The 25,894-nt window shown below is 41.9% G+C and overlaps 1 protein-coding gene across 1 annotated transcript; it reads right to left on the reverse strand.

Annotated features, from left to right (window-relative positions):
- Positions 1 to 5,686: 5,686 nt before the first annotated feature.
- Positions 5,687 to 25,019, reverse strand: LOC113841748 (uncharacterized). The gene is made up of 9 exons (XM_072035172.1): positions 24,846 to 25,019; positions 24,225 to 24,336; positions 23,095 to 23,247; positions 22,154 to 22,211; positions 20,925 to 20,998; positions 17,893 to 18,012; positions 16,567 to 16,722; positions 14,531 to 15,774; positions 5,687 to 12,525 (listed from the first exon to the last, which is right to left on the reverse strand). The coding sequence occupies exons 3-8, from the start codon at positions 23,224 to 23,226 to the stop codon at positions 15,610 to 15,612; spliced, it is 705 nt and encodes a 234-aa protein (XP_071891273.1). The 5' UTR covers positions 23,227 to 23,247; positions 24,225 to 24,336; positions 24,846 to 25,019; the 3' UTR covers positions 5,687 to 12,525; positions 14,531 to 15,609.
- Between the last annotated feature and the right edge of the window lie 875 nt (positions 25,020 to 25,894).

The raw sequence follows: 25,894 nt of genomic DNA on the forward strand, positions 1-25,894 counted from the left end.
ATTGGGACCTCAGCAATGTGACCTCAGCCATAGGACCTCAGCAATAGGACCTCAGCATTGTGACCTCAGCAATACTACCTCATCATTGTGAAGTCAGAATAGTGACCTCAGCATTGTGACCTCAGCAAAAGGACCTCAGGAATAGAACCTCAGCAATAGGACCTCTGCATTGGGCCCTCAGCTATAGGACCTCAGCATTTTGACCTCAGCATTGTGACCTCAGTAATAGGACCTCAGCCTTGTGACCTCAGAAATAGGACCTCAGCATTGTGAACTCAGCAATAGGACCTCAGCAATAGGCCCTCAGCATTGTGACCTCAGCATTGTGACCTCAGCATTGTGACCTCAGCATTGTGAACTCAGCAATACGACCTCAGCATTGTGACCTCTGCATTGTGACCTCAGCAATAGGACCTCAGCAATAGGACCTCAGCAATAGGACCTCAGCTATAGGACTTCAGCTATAGGACTTCAGCATTGTGACCTCAGCATTGTGACCTCAGCATTGTGACCTCAGCATTGTGACCTCAGCAATAGGACCTCAGCAATAGGACCTCAGCAATAGGACCTCAGCAATAGGACCTCAGCAATAGGACCTCAGCAATAGGACCTCAGCATTGTGACCTCAGCATTGTGACCTCAGCATTGTGACCTCAGCAATAGGACCTCAGCAATAGGACCTCAGCAATAGGACCTCAGCAATAGGACCTCAGCAATAGGACCTCAGCAATAGGACCTCAGCAATAGGACCTCAGCAATAGGACCTCAGCAATAGGACCTCAGCAATAGGACCTCAGCAGTAGGACCTCAGCAGTAGGACCTCAGCAGTAGGACCTCAGCAGTAGGACCTCAGCAGTAGGACCTCAGCAGTAGGACCTCAGCAGTAGGACCTCAGCATTGTGACCTCAGCAATAGGACCTCAGCAATAGGACCTCAGCATTGTGACATCAGCATTGTGACATCAGCAATAGGGCCTCAGCAATAGGACCTCAGCAATAGGACCTCAGCGATAGACCTCAGCATTGTGACATCAGCAATAGGACCTCACCAATAGGACCTCAGCAATAGGACCTCAGCAATAGGACCTCAGCAATAGGACCTCAGCAATAGGACCTCAGCAATAGGACCTCAGCAATAGGACCTCAGCAATAGGACCTCAGCATTGTGACCTCAGCATTGTGACCTCAGCAATAGGACCTCAGCAGTAGGACCTCAGCAGTAGGACCTCAGCAATAGTAACTAAGCAATAGGACCTCAGCATTGTGACCTCAGCACTAGGACCTCAGCATTGTGACCTCAGCATTGTGACCTCAGCATTGTGACCTCAGCATTGTGACCTCAGCATTGTGACCTCAGCAATAGGACCTCAGCAATAGGACCTCAGCAATAGGACCTCAGCAATAGGACCTCAGCAATAGGACCTCAGCAATAGGACCTCAGCAATAGGACCTCAGCAATAGGACCTCAGCAATAGGACCTCAGCAATAGGACCTCAGCAATAGGACCTCAGCAATAGGACCTCAGCAATAGGACCTCAGCAATAGGACCTCAGCAATAGGACCTCAGCAATAGGACCTCAGCAATAGGACCTCAGCAATAGGACCTCAGCAATAGGACCTCAGCATTGTGATCTCAGCATTATGACCTCAGCAATAAGACCTCAGCAGTAGGACCTCAGCATTGTGACCTCAGCAATAGGACCTCAGCAATAGGACCTCCGCAATAGGATCACAGCCATAAGACCTCAGCAAAAGGACCTCAGCATTGTGACCACAGCAATAGGACCTCAGCTATAGGACCTCAGCATTGTGACCTCAGCAATAGGACCTCAGCATTGTGACCTCAGCATTGTGACCTCAGCAATAGGACCTCAGCAATTTGCCCTCAGCAATAGGACATCAGCATTGTGACCTCAGCATTGTGACCTCAGCAATAGGACCTCAGCATTGTGACCTCAGCATTGTGACCTCAGCATTGCGACCTCAGCATTGTGACCTCAGCAATAGGACCTCAGCATTGTGACCTCAGCAATACGACCTCAGCATTGTGACCTCAGCATTGTGACCTCAGCATTGTGACCTCTGCATTGTGACCTCTGCATTGTGACCTCTGCATTGTGACCTCATCATTGTGACCTCAGCATTGTGACCTCAGAAATAGGACCTCAGCAATAGGACATCAGCATTGTGACCTCAGCAATAGGACCTCAGAAATAGGACCTCAGCATTGTGACCTCCGCAATAGGACCTCCGCAATAGGACCTCGGCATTGTGACCACAGCAATAGGACCTCAGCAATAGGACCTCAGCATTGTGACCGCAGCAGTAGGACCTCAGTAATAGGACCTCAGGAATAGGACCTCAGCATTGTGACCTCCGCATTGTGACCTCAGCAATAGGACCTCAGCAATAGGACCTCAGCATTGTGACCTCAGCAGTAGGACGTCAGCAATAGGACCTCAACATTGGGACCTCATCATTAGGACCTCAGAAATAGGACCTCAGCATTGGGACCTCAGCAATGTGACCTCAGCCATAGGACCTCAGCAATAGGACCTCAGCATTGTGACCTCAGCATTTTGACCTCAGCAATACTACCTCATCATTGTGAAGTCAGAATAGTGACCTCAGCATTGTGACCTCAGCAAAAGGACCTCAGGAATAGAACCTCAGCAATAGGACCTCTGCATTGGGCCCTCAGCTATAGGACCTCAGCATTTTGACCTCAGCATTGTGACCTCAGTAATAGGACCTCAACCTTGTGACCTCAGAAATAGGACCTCAGCATTGTGAACTCAGCAATAGGACCTCAGCAATAGGCCCTCAGCAACAAGACCTCAGCATTGTGACCTCAGCATTGTGAACTCAGCATTGTGACCTCAGCAATAGGACCTCAGCAATACGACCTCAGAATTCTGACCTCAGCATTGTGACCTCTGCATTGTGACCTCAGCCATAGGACCTCAGCCATAGGACCTCAGCCATAGGACCTCAGCCATAGGACCTCAGCCATTGGACCTCAGCCATAGGACCTCAGCCATAGGACCTCAGCCATAGGACCTCAGCCATAGGACCTCAGCCATAGGACCTCAGCAATAGGACCTCAAGTATAGGACCTCAGCCATAGGACCTCAGCATTGTGACCTCAGAAATACTACCTCAGCATTGTGAAGTCAGAATAGTGACCTCAGCATTGTGACCTCAGCAAAAGGACCTCAGCAATAGAACCTCAGCAATAGGACCTCTGCATTGGGCCCTCAGCTTTGTGACATCAGCATGGTGACCTCAGCATTGTGACCTCAGCAATAGGACCTCAGCCTTGTGACCTCGGAAATAGGACCTCAGCAATAGGACCTCAGCATTGTGAGCTCAGCAATAGGCCCTCAGCAACAGGACCTCAGGATTGTGACCTCAGCATTGTGAACTCAGCATTGTGACCTCAGGAATAGGACCTCAGCAATACGACCTCAGAATTCTGACCTCAGAATTCTGACCTCTGCATTGTGACCTCTGCATTGTGACCTCAGCAATAGGACCTCAGCTATAGGACTTCAGCTATAGGACTTCAGCACTGTGACCTCAGCATTGTGACCTCAGCAATAGGACCTCAGCAATAGGACCTCAGCAATAGGACCTCAGCATTGTGACCTCTGCATTGTGACCTCAGCAATAGGACCTCAGCAATAGGACCTCAGCATTGTGACCTCAGCATTGTGACCTCAGCATTGTGATCTCAGCAAGAGGACCTCAGCAATAGGACCTCAGTATTGTGACCTCAGCAATAGGACCTCAGCAATAGGACCTCAGCAATAGGACCTCAGTATTGTGACCTCAGCAATAGGACCTCAGCAATAGGACCTCAGCAATAGGACCTCAGCAATAGGACCTCAGCATTGTGACCTCAGCAATAGGACCTCAGCATTGTGACCTCAGCAATAGGACCTCAGCAATTGGACCTCAGCATTGTGATCTCAGCATTGTGACCTCAACAATAGGACCTCAGCAACAGGACCTCATCATTGTGACCTCAGCAATAGGACCTAAGCAATAGGACCTCAGCAATAGGACTTCAGCATTGTGACCTCAGCAATAGGACCTCCGCAATAGGTCCTCAGCAATAGGACCTAAGCAATAGGACCTCAGCAATAGGACCTCAGCATTGTGACCTGAGCAATAGGACCTCATCATTGTGACCTGAGCAATAAGACCTCAGAAATAGGACCTCAGCATTGTGACCACCGCAATAGGACCTCAGCAATAGGACCTCAGCATTGTGACCTCAGCAATCGGACCTCAGAAATAGGACCTCAGCAATCGGACCTCAGAAATAGGACCTCAGCATTGTGACCACCGCAATAGGACCTCAGCATTGTGACCACCGCAATAGGACCTCAGCATTGTGACCACCGCAATAGGACCTCAGCAATAGGACCTCAGCAATAGGACCTCAGCAATAGGACCTCAGCAATAGGACCTCAGCAATAGGACCTCAGCAATAGGACCTCAGCAATAGGACCTCAGCAATAGGACCTCAGCAATAGGACCTCAGCAATAGGACCTCAGCAATAGGACCTCAGCAATAGGACCTCAGCAATAGGACCTCAGCAATAGGACCTCAGCAATAGGACCTCAGCAATAGGACCTCAGCAATAGGACCTCAGCAATAGGACCTCAGCAATAGGACCTCAGCAATAGGACCTCAGCAATAGGACCTCAGCAATAGGACCTCAGCAATAGGACCTCAGCAATAGGACCTCAGCAATAGGACCTCAGCAATAGGACCTCAGCAATAGGACCTCAGCAATAGGACCTCAGCAATAGGACCTCAGCAATAGGACCTCAGCAATAGGACCTCAGCAATAGGACCTCAGCAATAGGACCTCAGCAATAGGACCTCAGCAATAGGACCTCAGCAATAGGACCTCAGCAATAGGACCTCAGCAATAGGACCTCAGCAATAGGACCTCAGCAATAGGACCTCAGCAATAGGACCTCAGCAATAGGACCTCAGCAATAGGACCTCAGCAATAGGACCTCAGCAATAGGACCTCAGCAATAGGACCTCAGCAATAGGACCTCAGCAATAGGACCTCAGCAATAGGACCTCAGCAATAGGACCTCAGCAATAGGACCTCAGCAATAGGACCTCAGCAATAGGACCTCAGCAATAGGACCTCAGCAATAGGACCTCAGCAATAGGACCTCAGCAATAGGACCTCAGCAATAGGACCTCAGCAATAGGACCTCAGCAATAGGACCTCAGCAATAGGACCTCAGCAATAGGACCTCAGCAATAGGACCTCAGCAATAGGACCTCAGCAATAGGACCTCAGCATCGTGACCTCAGCATCGTGACCTCAGCATCGTGACCTCAGCAATAGGACCTCAGCATTGTGATCTCAGCAATAGGACCTCAGCAATAGGACCTCAGCAATAGGACCTCAGCGTTGTGACATCAGCAATAGGACCTCAGCAATAGGACCTCAGCAATAGGACCTCAGCAATAGGACCTCAGCATTGTGACCTCAGCAATAGGACCTCAGCAATAGGACCTCAGCCATAGGACCTCAGCATTGTGATCTCAGCATTGTGACCTCAGCAATAGGACCTCAGCAATAGGACCTCAGTGTTATACATGTCTCAGGATTCAAATTAGGATTAAATAAAAAAATAGGATTTATTAAAATAATATAAAGGAATAGAGGTAAGCAAACAGCGCTGGGTGCACCGGGAGTCTCTGCTCCACCAGGATGCACACCAGTTACATCAAGCAGCTGATTTTTATGCACCTAGACTAATACATATTCATTACTACTTCTAAAAAAAAATAGATTATTATAATTATGTTCCAGGGTCCAGTCCCTCCTACTGGAGCATGCGCATCAGTCTCCTCTGGGAGTCTCTAGGGGTCTTTCATGCTGAAGGCTTGTAGTCTTCCTCTCACCCTTTGTACTTACTCGGCACTATTCCAAGTTTATGGAACACTCTCTGTACACTCTCCACAGGTCTTGTCTCCCAACCGTCCTTCAGCTTCTTTTTTCTTCCTCTTAATCTCTTGGCCCCCCTGGCCAGATACCAAGGATCCTCATAGTATCCCATAACGGTCACTAGTTGTTATCAGTTGTTCTGAAACTCCCAGACATCAAACACAAACAGCTTTCTTATTTGACGCTTCACAAGTAATTAAAACTTTCTTCCCCAGCCATTCACAGACACATCTATAGCAGTGTTAAGTTAATCTCGAAGAAGACAGGAAAAAAAGGCTGTAACTGTTAGAAATAGAAGTCCGGAATAACAAAAGCAAACAGGTTCATAAATTTAGGGAGTGTTTTCTGAAGACGTGATAAATTGACTGGAATGAGGGGGAGACTGGGATACACTGCATCTGTGGTTCAAGAATTAAATTGCCAGTGCAGGGCCCAGAGGCAGACAGGATTCAAACAGAATTGTTCTTTATGGACACGAATTTATGGACACGAATTGGAATTGTTAAAACATTCCTCACAATCCCTTATCTTCTTTTTACTATCCCCAATTCGTGTCTCTTCTGTTATTAATAATTGGATTTCATCAGTTTGTTCTTGGAGGGTCCAATCCTTAAGCATCATAATTGACATATTCCCTTCCTTTTTTAATGAAGTTATTACCAATGTACTATTTATCACCCGGTGTATTGATAATGTAAAACAAGGTATCATACAAGGTACAAATAATAACGTCATTACACCACATAACAATAAAAATAACACTCTTTTAACCCATGGTCCACCAGGCAGCCATGAAAATAAATCCCATTCCATATCCTTCCAGGTTTGTGTTTGCTCGCTCACCTCCCCCCCTCTCCTTCTCTGGGATGGGAGAGAGAAATGGGAAAGTGAAGCCTGTGAGTTGAGATAACAAGAAAATAATAATAATAATAACAATAATAATGATGATAATATTACTACTAGTAATAATGTATACGAAACAAGTGTTGCACAATGCAATTGCTCACCACCTGCTGTCCGATGCCCAACCTAACCCCGAGCAGTCCGGCCCTCCTCCCAGCCTGCCTGCTGGCAGGACAGTGAGAAGCTGAATTTGGCTTGGTCCTTGGCTTGGTGTAAGCACTGCTCTGTAACAATTAAAAACAATTGAAACATCAGCATATTATTAACATTCTTCTCATCCTAAACCAGAACATAACATTCTATCAGCTACTAGGAAGAAACACCCTTTTTATCAATCTTTAAACAGCAATTACTAAAGCTAAATTTTCCACAGACTTCTCCTTCTTGTGCTAGTAAATAATCCAAAGCTAGGCAATTTTGATACAAAGCAGTTCTCATCATTTATAACTATTTCTATTACAGCTAATAACCTAATTATTCTATTAAGTATATATACTGGGGTCCTATAGTCCCAGGATCTGTCTTCTGCCCACGTATCTGGATCATAATAGGCAAACACCTTCAGGGTTGATTCAGGCTTGTGTTACCGTTCGGCCTGTCAGGGTGATCCAGCTCCTGGAAAACGAATCACAAATTTATATAGGTTAAAATAAAGGTTCTTATGTTATTTTCTCAGGACAACCTAACCTTAGTGTGGGAGAAGTCCAGTCGAGGCCCTCTCACTCGGCAGTCAATACCCATAGGGGTTGCCTCCCTCGTGAGACCATACACACTGCAGTGGAGGGTCCTGCCCTGGTCTTGCCTTCTCCCTTTCCTCACTTCAAGCTTGTCCCCTTTATTTGGCATCCTTAATTCATGCAGAGCCTCGTTGCCAGAATATTAGTTCTTCCTTAGCTTGAGTTTCAGTTTCCCAGGAGCAGACTCAACCCTCCAAGTTTCAGTAGTTACTGGTCCTTTTATTCTGGATGCATGGGTCCCTTTCTGCGGTTCTCACAGCTGTTTCAGTAGTCAGTAAAACAAGGTACAGTCCCTCACACCGAGGGTTCAGTGATTCTTCCCTCCCGTGGCTGCTTGTTGAAACACTTTCTTTTTTATCTTCTGACAAGTTAAATAACAGTTATCTAATTTGCTTTGCCGTATGGCCCTTTCCAGGTTCCTGTAGCAGGATTCATCTGATAGCCTTTCAGGTTGATACAGATTTGACTACAGATACCAGGGTTTTGGCATTCATCACTAACTCCACAGTTTCCCAGCTGGACAGTCACATTCATTTATGTTGCATTCCTTCAGGGGCTTATCACTCCAGTCCTTGCAGTCTCTCTGCTGGTTACACACTTTATTGATATCTATGCATTCTCCACTTCTGCACTTGAATTTGCCAGGTCCAGAGCATTGAATAACATTGTTACAGTTTGCTTCATCAGTGCCATCCAGACAGTCTCTCACACCATTGCACTGCCTACTCCCATGGACACAGTTCCCATCTTCACATCTGAACTGGTCTGGTCCACAGGTCCAAGAAGGGCAGTTAATTTCATCACTTCCATCCTTGCAATCAGGATCTCTGTCACATCACCACTTCTTGTGGATACATTCACCTGAGCCGCACTGCACCTCACTCACAGAACACTTCACCGGAGGTGCAGGCTGGCGGCCACACTGCTCCAAAGATTCATCCGAGTGGTCGGAGCAGTCACCTTGACCATTGCAGACAAAGCTTTTGGAAATACATTGTCCACTACTGCATGTGAACTCTGCTGCACTACAAGTCACATTGCCACAATTCTCTTCATCCTCTCCACTGTCACAGTCTCTTTCACCATCACATTTCCATGACACTGTTCTCATATGACACAGCTCAGCACTTTTGTCAGACCCATCTTCACAATCCGGATCCCCATCACACTGCCATCTGTTTAGCACACACTGACCACTGTTGCACAAAAAATCAGATTCAGCACACATCTTTTTCACATATCTTCTTCACACAAGCACTCTCATCAGTGCCATCCAGACAGTCTTCACATTTTACTCTAGCACCGTTGGCAGCAGTGCACAGTCAGGCGAAGGCGAGCAGCAGGCAGAGCACCCAGCACCCCGCACCATCACCTGTGTCACTTATACTACTCCTATTACCCATGCTGTTAGTGTCAGTGGCATCCTCCTTTTCTTTTTGCCACTGACCATTCACCACAAATGGATGAGACACATGATTACTAGTTAGGAAAGAGAGTGGAACGTCTGCTATACGGCTGCAGGCAGTGCCAGCTGCAACCTTAGGTTTGTGAAAGAGCCTGCCGGTGGTCATTTGGCAGTGTGATCTGCGTCTCTGCACTCCCGCCCTGCAATAGAGCTAAGTCGTCATTAGCAATAGTTATAACACCGATCTGGGGACGAATAGTCTTTTTTGCATTGCAAGATAAACCTTTTATAAAAAGAATGCCAGAGTGAAGCAGCACAGCCGCTGCTGCCGCTGCCTCCATGGTTATGTCAGACAGGCTGCAGGGTCCTGATGTCCGCCCCTCTGCTCTGTGCTGACTCGCTACACGCTGAGGGTCAGCTACCGGTGTCCACTGACGCCTCTGGTCTCCCGTAGCAACTCGATCTCGGATGTTCCGCAATTACTTCAATTTCCCCGCGTTTTGCAGCTTCTGTCAGGTCTATTCTGTGTCTCTCAGAGCCGTCCGTGGCTCTGCAGCGTCTCTCAGGGCTCTCTCCGTCCAGCGGTAGTCCCTCCGTAGTGTCTCGGGTCTCCCAGCACTGCTCTGGTCTCGGCCTGTTCAGGTCTCAGCGAGTCCAGGTCTCGCCCTGTGCGGGCCTCATATGTTGCAGGAAGCATGTCATGTCATGCTCCTGCCTTTTTCTTGTCACAGTCAAAACATTTAAGAGCAAAAATAGGATACACAAGATACACAAGATACACCGGGCCCATATATTAGGCACCACCACTCAAAACTTGGATAAAACAGCACTTCTTTTCAGTCTGTCAAGCACTTCGTTCGTCTCTGCCCACTCCCCTTGCGGAGAGTACGGAACAACGGATCGGAACTCTGCACTCGCTTTGCAGCAACGCTGCGTCTCACTCACACAGCACCATCGCACACGGAGGCCTCCAGCACATCTCATTCATACCACAGGAATATAATTTAGAATGATAACCAACCAAACAAGTATTGTCTCTGACTGTGTTCTTCGTGAAGTGACTTGTAACACTTTGTTTCAAACCCTTACATTTACACAAATACTTTCAACACAAAATACATACATAAAAACACATACAATTATTAACACTCCAGTTAGTATCCCTCCAGCAGCCGAAAACATACCGTTTGTCTGCAGTTTCAGGAGTTTCTTTGCTCCTGCGGTGAGCAGCTGAGAGTGGAGTCCCCTCCGAGCAAAAACGCTCAGGGTGCACCTAGGGGCGTCCACGCTGCAGCCGATCCCGCAGCCGAGCAGAGTGTCTCCTGCCTGGCTCACCAAAATGACTCTCAGAAAGCTGACTCCACAATCAGTAGGATTGTAAAGTAGGTATGTTTACTCAGTGCCGTGCAGCACGGGGCGGGTAGTCCCCCCCAAAGTCGTGCAGGCCTAACGTTGCTTTAGTAAAAAGTTACATATACATAAACATTCCTATACACACACATAACCTGTCCCTTTGTGAACACTCCTCCTTATCTTAGACCCCTTGGTTAAAGTCTGAACCATGAGGTTGTTTTTGATCTGGTTCTCGGGGTCCGAGAGGCTCCTGTTATCTGGTGGTATAAGCGCAGCACAGCACAGTAGCACATATTCATTCTTAATCAATTGCTCTCTAATTTCTAATTCCAATGTTTCAGCTTGCTCTTTTCTGGATCCACGGGTATTCTACTATTAGTGTTCAAAGCCTGACAGACCCCGTCCTCCGTGGATCAAAATACAGGGGGTCTTAAGGGTTCTTTTGGTCATTCTGTCATAAAATACTGGATCATTTTTAATTTACTCTTTAATTTTCTGGGGCCCTTATTGTTCCAATTTCTAATCATTATTCATATTGGACCTTTTGGTCATATATCTGGTAATTTTCTCCCTTTCTGGTCCTCGGTCTTCGATTTTATCTGACCCATCCGGGAATTTTACTAGTGGCAATTCCCACAGCCCTTGGTTGCCCAGTGAGAGTGTCTTGCAGGGGGTTTAGGACCTATCACCCACCCACGTATCCCTCTTCTCACCAGTCCAGCCCCCCCGACAGGAGATTAGAACCAGTGAGAAAACAAAAAGACCTCCACGCTGACTTTAGAAGTCTCAGTTACACTCTCACACACAAAAACTGGCAACCGTACCCTTACCCAACCGGACGGTATCTTACGAATCAGTCGTCTTCGTCCAGACTCCAATCGGACGGTATCCACCAGCGTCTCTGCTGTCTTCGTCTGGGATCGAACCAGACGGTATCCAAACGACTGTCGTCTTCATCCGGTTCGATTCCGGGCACCGGAATCCAACCGAACGGTATCCAAACGACTCTGTCGTCTTCGTCCGGATCTTCGCGCGCAGAATTACGGGCAAAAAACAGCCGGCAACAAGGGAGCTCAAAAAAAATCAAATTCTTTGCTTACCTTTATTCAGGTTCAGGATGGCATTAGTCCCGATCTGACTCAAACAGGAGCCACCAAATGGTGGGGCACCTCTCCTAGATTAAATCAGAATTCAGGAACTATAACCATCCCAGACGAGCCCCCAAATTGTTATAAATGGCTCAGGATTCAAATTAGGATTAAATAAAAAAATAGGACTTATTAAAAGAATATAAAGTAATAGAGGTAAGCAAACAGCGCTGGGTGCACCGGGAGTCTCTGCTCCACCAGGACGCACACCAGTTACATCAAGCAGCTGATTTTTATGCACCTAGACTAATACATATTCATTACTACTTCTAAAAAAAAATAGATTATTATAATTATGTTCCAGGGTCCAGTTCCTCCTACTGGAGCATGCGCATCAGTCTCCTCTGGGGGTCTCTAGGGGTCTTTCATGCTGAAGGCTCGTAGTCTTCCTCTCACCCTTTGTACTTACTCGGCACTATTCCAAGTTTATGGAACACTCTCTGTACACTCTCCACAGGTCTTGTCTCCCAACCGTCCTTCAGCTTCTTTTGTCTTCCTCTTAATCTCTTGGCCCCCCTGGCCAGATACCAAGGATCTCATAACAGTCACTAAGACTCAGTCACTAAGGATCTCATCACACCGCTAAGAAAGCAACCAGGACAAGATGTAAAGCTTGGATGCTGACAGTGAGAAGAGACGGACAATTCAGAAACATACTTTATATCTCTAATGAATTTAAATGACACAAATGAATGCTAATGCTAGATCAGGTTATTTATAGAGAAGCAGCACGTTATTTTTGATTTGGTATTTATGCTTACCTCACCTACTTTCATCATAACTTTGTATGTATTTTTTTCAATTACTCACTTTTATCGTTGTTCATGGCCATCTCAACTAATGCATTAAGTGCAATAAAAAGGAGACATTTTTTGGATATAGTTAAGTGGCTTAGTATGATAGGCACACATCGGTATTGCAAAAATAAGATCTTTCCTTCATCTGTCTTCAAGTCCACGCAAAGGGAACGAAATGCCTGAGTCAGGTAATTCACTGAAAGATAACAGAAAACAGGGAATAAAAATTATGTAATCACAGTTCCATTAGATGATCACAAATACATGAATATTTATCCTAAGAGCTACTGTTGCAGATATATACTAATTAAAAAAAAAAAAAATTAAATGGCTGAAAATATTAATTTACTTATTTGTTTAAATGCATCTTCTGCCTATTTTTATTCCTTACAAAAATTGTTGTGAGTGGAAAAAAAGACAAGTTACAACTCACAAATTGAGCAAAATATATTTGCAAATATAACACCTTTCTAATCTCTTCCTTAAGAGAGAAAAGAAATCACAAGCTGCATAGTTTGGGACTATATTGGTTTCAACATCTGGGAAGCCTCTAATAAAGGAGTAAAAGGCTCATTCATCTGAATAACTGCAATTACTGTCATGACAGCAACTATTCACATTCCTTTCCATAAAAAGCTGTAGTTTAAGTTATATATGCATCCACGTTATATATGCATCCACGTTATATATGCATCCATTTTGGAGAACACTAAATTATTCAGAGAATTTAGATTAAGTGAATCAATTCAGTTTTCTTAATTTCATGATGTCAAATCTTCCTCAGTATCTTGGAATAGCATTGATCATCTGGAGCACAGAAAATTAAGAGTAAGGGAAAAATTTATCACATAGCAAAAGTTTAATTACAGTGCCATCTGCTGGATATTAGCATCTTGAAGGGAACAGGATATATATGTTTAAACTGAATGTGCTGCTTTGTCATCGCTAGATCATTAGACATGTGGTCAGTGATGAAAATTCATACACGGTAAGTTTCAACATAAATTTAACAGGTAATTTTTTTCCATGTTCTATAGGCTCGCAGTAAAAACCGACCATGAGAAGCTAAACTGATTCATTCTGATCAACAGCTTTCATCTGCTTATAGTTAATCTCTGCAATAAGTACTTTTTTTGTATTGTAATTCATTTGCATCATTTTCATCAAACATTTCTAGAAATGTGAGTTTCAATTTCAGGGTAATCATGCTTCACCAAAATATTCTGACTGAAACTATATGATACTGAAATTGAAAATACACTGATTCTTCCCTCCAACAGCTGAAATACTGTATTTGTTTATTAATGGTGACAGGGTGGTCTTCCAGAATGTTTAAATCCTACTTATTCTAAGTACTACCAGTATAAATACTGCACAGGTCAGTATTTTTGTCATCACTTCAAAGAAAACGTTTTTTGTCTTTTCAGGCCCTGTTTGTTTTTAAAGAAACTGCTGCTGAGAAGAGATACTACGGCATCCTGGAAATTGCACAAGTGGAGTAACTCTCATGAACTGAAGCAAAAGTCACTAAGAACTGCGATATCTCCAGACAAGTACGACCTCGTTTGCTTTTGCCTGTTAACAAAATACATTACTATACTGCATCAGCATATGGTAGCATTCTTCAATGCTGATAATGTTTATGGGTAGCCACTTGCAGTGACAGACTTGGTAGGAGAAAAGGGGAGACAGCAGAGAGGTAAGAGCTAGATAGAGTATGAGCTTTACATTAAACTTTGACAAAGCAATGAAATTCTAGAACTGTTCTGAATTTGCTACTGATTTCAGTTTACTGAGGAGCAATTAGCTGTACCATTATATGCAGTGCAGATCTTGACAAACAAATCACTGCTACGGTGATTGCTTGAGAGAATTACCAACATCTCTTTTCCCCTTTGTCACAAAATACGTTGATCTCACTGACATAAATAAAGCATATTAAAATGACCACACAAATTATGACATGAATAATAGCAAGGTTCCTACTTGCTTCCCTATATTATGCTTCATCAGGTGGTAAAATTCAAATAAAACATCCTTTACTACTAAAGCATTACAGATGCTACAGTATCATTGAACTGCTGCATTTTGTACATTTGTTTTTTTGTCCGGGCACATACCTGAAAATAAGATTTAAAAAAAAAAAAAAAAGAAAAAGAAAAAGATAATTTAAAAAAGACATAATAAAAACCAGAACTTACTTCGTTTTGCTGTTCTAAGCACAACTAAAGTTGACAGAAACCTCAAAGGCATAGAGGAGCTTTTAAAGAAATGTGCAGCTTTTGGTTTACTCCGTGTAGACTTTTTAGTCCATTTTTGCATGCTTCCCTTTTGTACTGCGCCTTTGAGAATAACTTCTGCAAGTCTCTCCATTGTTGCTGTCATGCTTGCATCCTGTTTCAAACAACGTGCACATTTAGCGTAAACATTAAAATACATGAAAATCCTGTCTGCTAAGTACGTATGTTCCCCTAAGGATTAAATATTAAATAGCAGATGTCGTGACCGTGTATTGCAATATAGTCTGTACATGGGATACTACTTTGCGTTCCACAAGCAGTTGAACAACATTAGCACAGGGCCTAGTCAACACACACTTCACAAAGAAACAAGGTAGTCATGGCCCCTGATATGCTGACATTATTTAATTTGCCTCTGGTTCCAGAATAAAGTCAGTTCAAACTCAGCTTTAATCAGTGCTGCCTACTACACTACCCTCTTTTGTGAAGATGCCTGAAGCTAGGTCCTACAAAAGCATTTACAGAACTAAGGTCTAAACATGACCCTTAAGAATACTGTACAGGTAAGATGTATTGGACTTTTCAAAAACCGGTGCAGAAATATTACTTCAGAATCAAACTTAATAGCATGCTCATTTAAAATACGTTCTCATTAGCACTGGAACCACCAGCTTAGTTCTATTCAGTTAGACACTGAGTAGAGAACAAAGAAATCAAAATACCTTTGCTACTTTGCCACACGTTGCCATCAATTTCAACAAATCTCATGCATAAAGCGAACAAAAATATATTTCTTTTCCTAGTTCACAAGTTTTGTAAGCACATATGGAAAATACCATTTCTGAGATGCTACACACTACTGCAACAAAGATCACATATGTGTGCAAAAATATGTTTACAGACACGGTGCAAAATATTACAACGAATGTGAGAAAGTTAATTTGGTGAGAATTAGTTTTTCATTTGCTATGTATCTGTGGTAGGCATTTATGCTTTGCAAAGACAGCAAAGTTTCTTTTATATATACTCCCTGAAAATATCTACTTTTCATACTCATTTATAATACAAAATATCTCTTGGGAATTTACCTGACTACCAGTGTCTATCTGCCTTAGAGACCAGTAGATAAATTGAATCACAGACATATGTAGTTTAGGATCCACAAATGGCATCCACTGGAGCTGTCCAGTGACCATAGGCAAAAGCTGTAAAAATACAGAATGGCAAAGTTACGTGCAGTATACGAACTTACAGTACAAGCTAACCACAAGTAAAAAGCAAACTAAGCAAAACTAAACCAAACTAAAATCAACGTATTCCCGGAGTTTAACAGACTACATGTACAAATACTCACTGGGCAGATCTGGTACAGGTAACAGAATTATATACTGAATTTACATTTTACACAGGTTTACACAAAAAGTGGAAAGACATTGTGTGAGCTCAAGCTCTGAAGTCTAATACCAAGGGCTACAAATTTTAGATAGAATAATAATTAAACAAACAAACAAACAGAAAAAGCAGATTTCCTGAACGCTTCACTGATTTCCAAGCCTCGGTATCCCAAAAAAGCGTTACAAGTATAGCACGGTATCATCTTTTATAAGACATAACTTGAACTTTTAATACCTAGTATCAGCACTAAAATACTTTAAATTAGACGTGTGTATCTCCTTAGGAAAAAGGAATTACATACAGTATTACAGATAAAACACGAGATAAATTATCAGCTGAGAAAAGTGACTTAAAATAGAAAGACACGTGGAATCTCAAGGTCAGACTGCACACTACACATTTCCTTAAAAATGATCTGTATAAATATCTGTATGAAAAATTATCTATTACATCTCACTGTTGGAATTAATACTGATGGATTAACTGCTGTTTTCTTTTAATTCATGTATTCAAAGCGTGTGTAAAACAGGCAGACCTGTTACACTCAGAAATAATACAAAGAATCTTAACATTTCAACCTAAACAAATTCAAATGCCTTTACCTTCATACAATTTTCTAGAGTGTAGTTTTCTTTAGCACACTGAGGTTTCTCACTGCCCTCTCTCTCTTCTTGTATTTCTATTTTGCTAAGGTGTTGGTCTGAGATCCAGTCCATAAGAATAGTTAAGGGGTCGTAAACTTTTGAAATCCGTCGTAACTGTAACACATCCACAACATCAGTTATTTCAGTTTTCAAGTCTATGATTTTCTAAACCACAATACCAATAGACTAAAATATACGAGTACATTAGTAATACGCACATGCTTTATTTTGTGCTTAAACAAATGTTTATGAAAGCCTTGGGAAGAGATTTTCACATACAAAATCACTCTATTTTATAATTCTAACTAAATGGATCATAGGAGAAAGAAAATATTTAATGATCTGTGCATGATCCTCATTTTAATACATTTAATACACTCCTTTGCTTTATTTCATACAATCTACTTAGGCTAAATTTTAACTGTGTAACTAGCATTGTTGGAAGAATAAAGATTTCGTGAAATTGTCATTCTGTCCCTCTGCTACAACTGTACAGAAAAGCTCTGTGAAAGGTATCCAGACGTTCCTGAAGACAAACTACACGAACATCTCTCTAAAACCTTCACAAGTTTTCTTGTATCTACCTTCAGACAACTGTTCTTCTCTTCACTCAGAATTCTAACTACTGATACTGCTCATATATCACTTGCGACTGTGAGAAAAGAATATGGGGCAAACTATAACCGCCATTTAAATATAAGTAGCATACTCTATGGATACAACAAGCATCCTGATCATCATGTAAGTCCTCTATGAATACTTCAGTTTGCACAAAAGAGAAAGAGAAAGAAAGATTTTACTGAGACTAGGAAGCAGATGATTTTAATCATACTCAAGAGCATCAGAACTGCAATTCACTGAAGGAGCAACGGTCAAAAGAGTTTAGGCAGCAATTTGCTTGTCAGCACTTAGGTCAGATTTAAGTCAAGTGAGAAGAAAACTTTAACGTTGTATTCTTGTGAACCACTGTCTCAGCGTGCCTTTAAGAACAGAGAAAATACTCCTTTAATTAACACTTTCAAAAATAACTAACTCTAAAGTCTTTAATACTGCAAAAGCTCTGAGAGACTAAATTTCATGTACTAGAAAACTAAGCAGAAAGTATTTACAACCATTCACACAATTCTTGTCTTAAAGAAACAAAATCAGCAATTTTGCAAACAACTTGTTCAAACATTTAAAATTGTTGACTGTAACTTGCAAAGCTACTTATAAACTTGACTGTACTGCTTGACTACTTGACTGTAACTCGTAAAGCTAGTAACAGGAAATAATTAATCTTGCCTGGGTTTTTAGCAATTCGTTATTTTCCCTCAGAGAGTTAAGCGATGACCTCAGTTCGTTATTTTCATCAGTCATTTTTCTCAAGGTTTCTCTCAGTTGGCTCATTTTTGTCTCATGCTGCTAGAGAAATATCAAATTTTAAAACGTGATTAACAAGAGAGTCTTTTTAGAAATAATTCTCAACTAAGTTCCATTTCAGTGTTAAAAAACAGGACAAACTTTCAAAGATCAAATTTGTAATTCTTCATGGTCCAATCTGCACATACCACCAGTAGTGAAGAAAGCAACATCCACACCACATATTAAGAAGAAATATAAAGAAAATGGGAGCCATGGTGTACAGCCTATGGATCTTGTTTTTTTTTTTCCAGAAAATACCTAGATCTTCTCATTGATCCTCTTGTACATTCCTCAGTTAAGTCAGGTGTGGGAAAGAATTGTGAATGAAAACAAATGTCAAAGCTTTTGTTTACACTTAGCTCTTTTTTCTTTTAGCATCCATTTTAACCACAAATACGCCCAATTCTCCCGTTTTTGAATCTTTCAAATATTCTAACTATTCACTGCTGATAGTTAAGACGCTTTAGTTCACCTGTACTTAAACACCTGTCCTGCAATGTCCAGGAATGTATCCAATACGTGCTACATTTCATCGAATTGGAAAAAAATAATTGTGAAACTCAAGATAGTAATCTTTTAATATTTGTTATTATTATTAGTCCACAATATAATTTAATACCAGTACATACCATTAAAATATAAGCAAAAACAGACAAAAGAAACCGCAACAAAGGAAAATTGAAGTGACAATTACTTGTAACAGTCAAAAACCTGCGTGCCTTGAAAAAGAAACCAAGGAATATGTCTTTTTTCCCCTTCACTGGAAATTTGAAATACAATTAAATATTTTCCAGCAGATTCTGGAAAAAAAAAACCAACACTGAGGCTTTGAAGCCGAGTATAAAACAAATGTTTTCAGAAAATAACATTCCATTTCTCAGAAACCGTGAGAATCTTCTATGTGAAAATAGCTTTTTGTTCAGAAGTGTTGTCTTCTGCACTAGGAATTCAACCATCCACTACATTTTCTTAAGCCTCACTCTCAGACTGTTATCATGCTGCAAAAAGGACTTAAGCGGTAAATATAGAAATGATCTCATCAACAAAGAAAATGCTACAGATAAGCTCCAAACGGAGTGCTCAATTACTTCCATTGAAAAGGCCAAACCTTTAGAGTTAACCAAGCCTAGGAAAAGCTTGCCCAGCTTGGGATGGAACAGGAGCAAGGTGGCTTGAAATTGACCATAAACTTTCAAAACAGTCAGGGACAGCAGAATTATAAATGAAAGGTTTTGAGAGGAAAAAAAAAAGAATTAATATTCTCAATTTCTCCAAACCACATTACACAATGCTTTATAAGGCTTGCATATTTGGGGTTTTGACAATAATTTCACAGTTCTTCAGGGATTTGGCAATAATTTCACAGACCACAGGGCTGTTGTAGGTGGTGCCAGGATGTCTAAACCATCCAATTCCATTATCAAATCGGGTACCATCTGTATCATAATAAAGTGCATCACTTCATTCCTGCCAAATGTTTGTCTAGTCTGTTCCGAAGACCTGCAAATACTGGAAGCACCAGTCTTACTGACCTCTCTAACCCAGTGGTTAACTGCTTCATTTTAATCTAGTTTTCCCAAATTTCAACAGTAATCTGTACCTACACATCCCACAATTCATTGCACCATTCTGAACTGGAAACCACACCAAACTCACTAACAACAGTTTGGCACTTTTTATGCTAAATCTTTCATTTGGGGGTTTCAAACACTTTAAAGAAATAAGCATTATATCCAGCAAACATATGATGGCTTAAGGAAACTACAAGCAAGTTAAAATGTATGGGGAGCAATAAGAATCACTAAGTAAGTTATTGTACTTTTTTCATAGTTCCAAGTACTGCCTAAACGTCTTCATCAGCATCTTTTATTGCAGCGAAAGCTGCTTCACATCTGTGAAGCAATTCTTCTCGCTCAACTAGAGCACGTTCTCGTCTCTCAAGTTCCAGTGCATATTTCTCCTGTGCTGAACGCTCCCTCTATACCAAGGAAAAAAAATGTTGAAACGCCTTCGAAACACATGAAATTACCGATTTATAGTGAACTAGAATTCTTTCCTCTGCAGATATGCTTAGGTTTTGTTTTTAATTATAGTGTTACACAATAGCTGACTAATTAGAAGTATCCTAATGGCCATCTACATTCAATTGGATTTGCGGCAGGACTGCTTGGCCTTCCAAAATGCAGAATTCAACTCTGCATGGCTGTTCAAGTAACAGCATAGACAATTAAAAGTAGGATTTTGTTTCCAGAAGTTTTGGATAATGCTATTATCTGTAAGACAAAAGAGTCCAGTGCCCTAAACACTAGATTGCTGTATTGTTTCTTCAGTTAGTGGAAAGCACCTCTAGGAAAGTGGTGAGAAAAAAGATACGCACAATTCTTTTCATCTTGGATGGTGCAAAAGACAGTCCCAGCAGGAAATCTAGCAGAAGCACAGAAGCTGTTACAGAATAAAACCAATGCAGGTTTGGGAGCTCTTTAGTTAGTGGCCCAACCCTGCTGGTGGATAAACTATTGGGAGTCACCAGCAGCAGAAAAGTAAAGCCAGAAGGGATGGTCTTCACAGAAGATCAAGTCAAGAGGGCAAGTGCTCTTGAATGCCCAGAGTGAAGAGCATAGTTTCAGGTGCTGTCAGGAAAAGCAGTGCTTGCAGGTGTTTCTCTCCATGCCAACACCGCATCACAAGACACAACTCTTGGAATAATAGCACTGTGTTCAAATTCCCTTCAGCAGAGCAAATATCTGATCTAACCACTACGCATGTCATTACCAAGTCAGTGAACTAATTTAGGGGAAGAGGTGGATGATGACAGTGATATAGTTAGTAATTTCTGAATTCTCTGTCAAAAGTGAGAATCTTTGTAACATTACTGATCATTACAAAATGTCTGAGGCCATTACAGTTCCTACCTGGAGATTCTGACGGGCGACTTGCAGTTCGCTATTACTCTGACTTTTACCCAAATGGGATGGTAAGGTGTTATCTGTGGAGAAAAAGAACACACTTTACATTAAAAATATAGTCTTAAATAAATAAAGACTGCTTATCCAAACCAGCGAAAGTGTATTTTAAGCGTTTACAGCGACCAGCATAAAGCAAGACATATTGAAATGAAAAAGTAATCTCCTAAAGAATTACGGAGAAATGCTCAAAGTTTTGTTCCATGACTTGTTTGAATCAATCTATGCACGGACTGAAACATGAGGTAGCCAAAGTTTCCTTTTTGTTATGGCTTCAGGAAAGTGATTAACTGCTGAATAGACCCGGACCTCTCCTATTTCCCGTTGAGTGAAACACTTCAGAACTGCAATTTAACAAATTGCTACCGAGTAAATTAAGAGGAATTTAGTTGTATACAATGAGAATTGATGTACAATAGTCACAGTTTCTCTGTTAAGAATCTAGTTTAGAATAAAGAGAAGCCAGTCCACCATTTAGGGAACCTGAGCACTTTCATTTCTGATAAAGGCTGCCTCACACTCGACTCTAAAAATACTAATAGATACGCCTCTTGCTCGAATATTTAGTCCTACCTAACCGACTACATTAGCAATGAGCGTGAGCACCCATATAGCCCCAATGCAAATTCCTTTTTGTCATTCCTGGTCCTCCCTTGTTCTGTCTTGAAGACCCAAGTGTACATCTTTGGCACAAATGACGATAACACAAACATTACTGCCCATTGTTCCAAACCAGTATTAGTCCGACACTGCCATTATTACAGAGCTGAATTCATTCTTAGGTGGTTAGAAACATATTCGGAGCCTATATTCATAGGTCACATAGGAAGACAGACCTGCCTTCCCATTGACGCTTACCGATGTCCAAACACAAAGAGCTAAACAGGCAGCAGCAAATGAAAATGGATCAGAACAGACTAGAGAACACAGAAAGGATAGAAGTAGGGAAGTATGTGACAGATTCTTAAGAACCAAGCATAACAATACTGCTTCTCAGCAACATGTTACAGCATAAATTGAAACTCCTTACATATTCACTCCTCTTTTGGAGTGATTAGGGCCATACTAGCTGTTCAGTGTTGCTATCTGTCTCTTACTGCAATACGAAGTATTTCTAGAAGAACCTCTGGTACAGACAGTCATGTTTATGCTGAGTTTCAGAGAGTAACGCCTCTTACCAACATCATATTTATGAAGTTCCGCTAGCGATGGTGCTTTACAATCCAGCAACTGCTCCTATTGAACATGAAGGCAACACATTAATATTTCATCTTGCATGTGGGCCTTTTCAACAACTACATTAACAGACAACTCTTGCCTCCACCACACAAACTACATTACTTAAACTATTAAAGCTGAAAAGCTTCCAGTTATTACGAAGCTTAATGAAACACTCAAACATTTAAAATAGGGAAAAAAAATCAGAATTTGTCTCTTATGGATGGCATGTTCAGCTTGTGAAACCATTTGGTTCAAAGGCAGCATACCCTGCCACAGAATAGCCTGTCTAAAACAAACATCTTAAGACTAAGTGTCATTGCTGCTGTGTTACACAAAACTAATACCTGTGCAAAAGTCAGACTGTGCGACTGAAGGCTTTTACGCAGCAATCGAGAGTTAGAGCATTCCTTACTTTCTGCTCTATTTAATCCAAATTTAGAAAACAAACAAGCAGCATAGAGGGCAAGGAAGTCTGAGTTCTCAGGCCTGATACCTTCCTGCCAGTCACACAATAAATAGAGAACTGCCTACCTAGTCTTAACTTCTTGGATGTGACTACTAACATGATTTTCCTGCATTTTTGAAGACTGTCAACCCTGAAACCTTGACAAGTGTACGAAAGCCTGCAGTTGCAGTTTTCTTGAAAGCTAGACCGAAGTGTCAAATGGCAGAGAAATTAACATTTCTTTAAATAGAAGAATAGGAAATCTAGAAAAATAGAATAAATTCTAGAAGAATTACATCTAAAGAATATTAATTCCATTAGATTTAATACTCAAGATTCTAAAATAATTTAGCCAGGAAGTTCTACAGAAGATGACACGGGAAAAGTGCTCCTCCAGTCAGACGCTAGAAGCTTCTGAACGTCACAGAACAGAGGTTGGAAATTGGCATTTACCTTCAATTTGTAAACAGCAGGGCTTCCAGGAAACAACTTAGCGGATTTTTCAACCCAGTATTTTGCTCTTTCATCAGTGACGGCATTATTGCACAGTAACTCCGCTATCTTCAGTACTAGATCTTTCTGCATTGGGTTCAACTCCACAGAACGCTAGTTTTCCCCATGCACGCACACTGGAAAAAAAGGCAGGAAAAAAAAAGGTAACCTGATCTTGCAATCCACACAGAATGGGAAAGAAAATTATAACAGTCATTGAAAAGACACAGGTATTCAAATTAGACAGATCTATTAGTAAATACTTTTTGAATGAGTTAAGAAAGACCTCAGTTGCTAAATGCATCACTAGTCTACAGCACCCAGATACATCTGCTGCAACTCAAAAGAGCAAAAATTCAGAAAAGAAAGAATTTCCAAGGGAAAAAACGCAGAAGCCAGCTACTCTGCCCCCACCACCAGCTATACGCAGGCAGCTGGACTCTTACGTACCTTTAGTCTAACTCCATATAGACATTTTTGAAGAAATATATAATTAAGTCACACCCTACGACAAGCTGCGATGTATTGGCAGCAAAACTTTTGAGCACATCCTCTCCCTCCCCAAAACCTGAACAAAGGCATTCTGATGGTGAATTTTTCATTGGGCAATCATACAAATAAATGTCAATTATGTTCGCCCTGCCCCATCTCACACCCCCCCAAACAAAACTCCCCAAAAAAGCAATAAATACGAACAACTAGAAAACACCCTAGGTCTAGTCTTCCAGTAGCAACTAGGTTACTGCTGTCACCTGAGCCCTTGCTAAGAATCTGTCACTGCTGTCAAATTCCCTAATCCAAAGGGCAATGTAAGATATGGAAAGAATTTAGTAGCAGCTAGCACAAAGACCCAGTCTAGGTCACAAAAGAATCATCTTAAAAAAAAATACTGATGAAGCAAAACACATCAAATGAAGAATCCCCTCTGCAGTATGTCATATACACCTTTGGCAACAGAAAGCATACATATTACACTTTTTCCACAAACATGTTTTCTTCTATGCATTTAAGAAAAGTCCAGAACAGAATGATTTTAAAAGTCCCTTTACAATGGATTAAAGCAGGACATCGGAGGTCGGTGGAGTACTTACCCTGTAACATCCAAAAGCTTTTTCTATGTTGTCCTCAGCTTCATAAATTTGTCCAAGAAATCTGTGTGCTCTCCGATCTCTCTTTTGCACACTGAGGTATGTAGATATATACCTATGGAGCAGGAAAAAAAAGATCAATATTCCTCAATAATACGAGTCCCTCTGTCCTCCCCCGCCCCCCCCCAGTGTCCACGGAAGCGGGGCAGGAATTTAACATGTGATACAGGAAATGCAGTCATGGTTGGTTCCAGATACCTGGTCTGGACCTTAAAGTACAGAACAACATTATTTTTACATGTACAGACGCTACTTATTTGCCACCAAGTATTGGTATTTACTAAAAAAAAAAAAAAAAAAAAAAAAAGAAAGAAACTGTAACTGTAATTACTTCATAATACAATGGAATAAAAGCCATTTCAAACAGCAAGTTTTTCAATATCACGCAACTAATTATCTAAGTTGCTGTTTTATAAAGATTTAAACAGCACTTGATACCCACATCTACTGCTACTGTAAAGCAGCATGATAGTGATCTTGATTTCTCCAGTCTACTTCATATTCACTTAGCTTTTCTAAAGTACTTTAGAGAACAGAATAGCAGAATACAGCAACGCGTATTACCTTTTAGCAAGTTCATACTCCTTTACTTCAAAATACAGCTTAGCGAACTGGAATCCTTTCAACGATTTCTGAACGGAAAACACACAACAAGCACATTTTAGATGTACAACACTTTCAAAGTAATTGCATAGGAAGACCCTTCTGATACTTTTTGAGAGACTGAATTTGATAACTAGTTATCAGCTCCAGTCCGCTCCTCATACCCAAAGTTTTGTTTCTGAAAGATGTGGGATTTGGAAAACAATGCTTTTCCAGTAACTGGCCAAGGCTACCAACGTGAAATCGAGGCGGCCGCTGCGCTGAGGGACCGGGGCGGGCGGAGGGGGTTAACGGGAACAATGGCGGGGCCTCGTCCCGTGCTGTGGAGTGGAGCTGAAACAGGGACGAGCAGGGGAGAGGCTCGCTGTTGGGTTACAGCTCCGTGTAACGCAGGCACGGGTCGAATCTGTGCGCTAGGGGCGTGCAGGGTAATGCTTGTGTAAGCAGCGTTCCCTGGAGAGGCTGAGGGAAGGGTTGCTCTCGCTAGCCTCAGAAGTAAAGCATGATATGAAGATATAGCGCGTGACAGAAACATGTGATGTCTATAGTCATCTCTAACTGCATAAATGAACAGCAAGTCGGCTGTTCTGAAAAAAATACTGATAGTCCTGGCGCCGAGCTGTAAGAGAGAAGTTAAAAAGAACTTACCCATGCACGTTCCCCCTCTGCACCACAGCTTCCCAGATAACACTCCAGGAGATGGTTGTCACGAAAAGTTACCAGCCACTTTAACATACCATGTACAAAAACAACGTGGGTCTGGAAGGTAATCTCCCGAGCAAGTATGAACTAAATCCTGTGGCAGACTGCACATAAGAACTGCTCTTTACCTTTCAAAGTACTCAAGTGCCCAAGAGCCTGCAGACAGCACAAAACAGCATCCACCTGACCAGCACCTGCCCAGCTGCCTCAGCTTCCTCACTGCTCATCAGAGGAAGAATGACATTTCAAAGGCCTTCCGTCTACTGACCATCAACATCAATTAGCACGTTCAAAATAAGTACACAACG

This window comes from Anas platyrhynchos, chromosome 3 (assembly GCF_047663525.1).
Source record: "Anas platyrhynchos isolate ZD024472 breed Pekin duck chromosome 3, IASCAAS_PekinDuck_T2T, whole genome shotgun sequence".
Taxonomy (NCBI): Eukaryota; Metazoa; Chordata; class Aves; order Anseriformes; family Anatidae; genus Anas; species Anas platyrhynchos.

Bases quoted from the DNA above. Each gene is read 5' to 3' on its own strand.
- LOC113841748 (XM_072035172.1), bottom strand. From the start codon at position 23,226: ATGCAGAAAGATCTAGTACTGAAGATAGCGGAGTTACTGTGCAATAAT. The intron at 20,999-22,153 runs GTAAGAGGCGTT...TTTTCTCCACAG, and splicing joins ACTTCATAAATATGATGTTG to ATAACACCTTACCATCCCAT. The intron at 15,775-16,566 runs GTAAAGGCATTT...GTATTTTTACAG, and splicing joins CTCTAGAAAATTGTATGAAG to CTTTTGCCTATGGTCACTGG.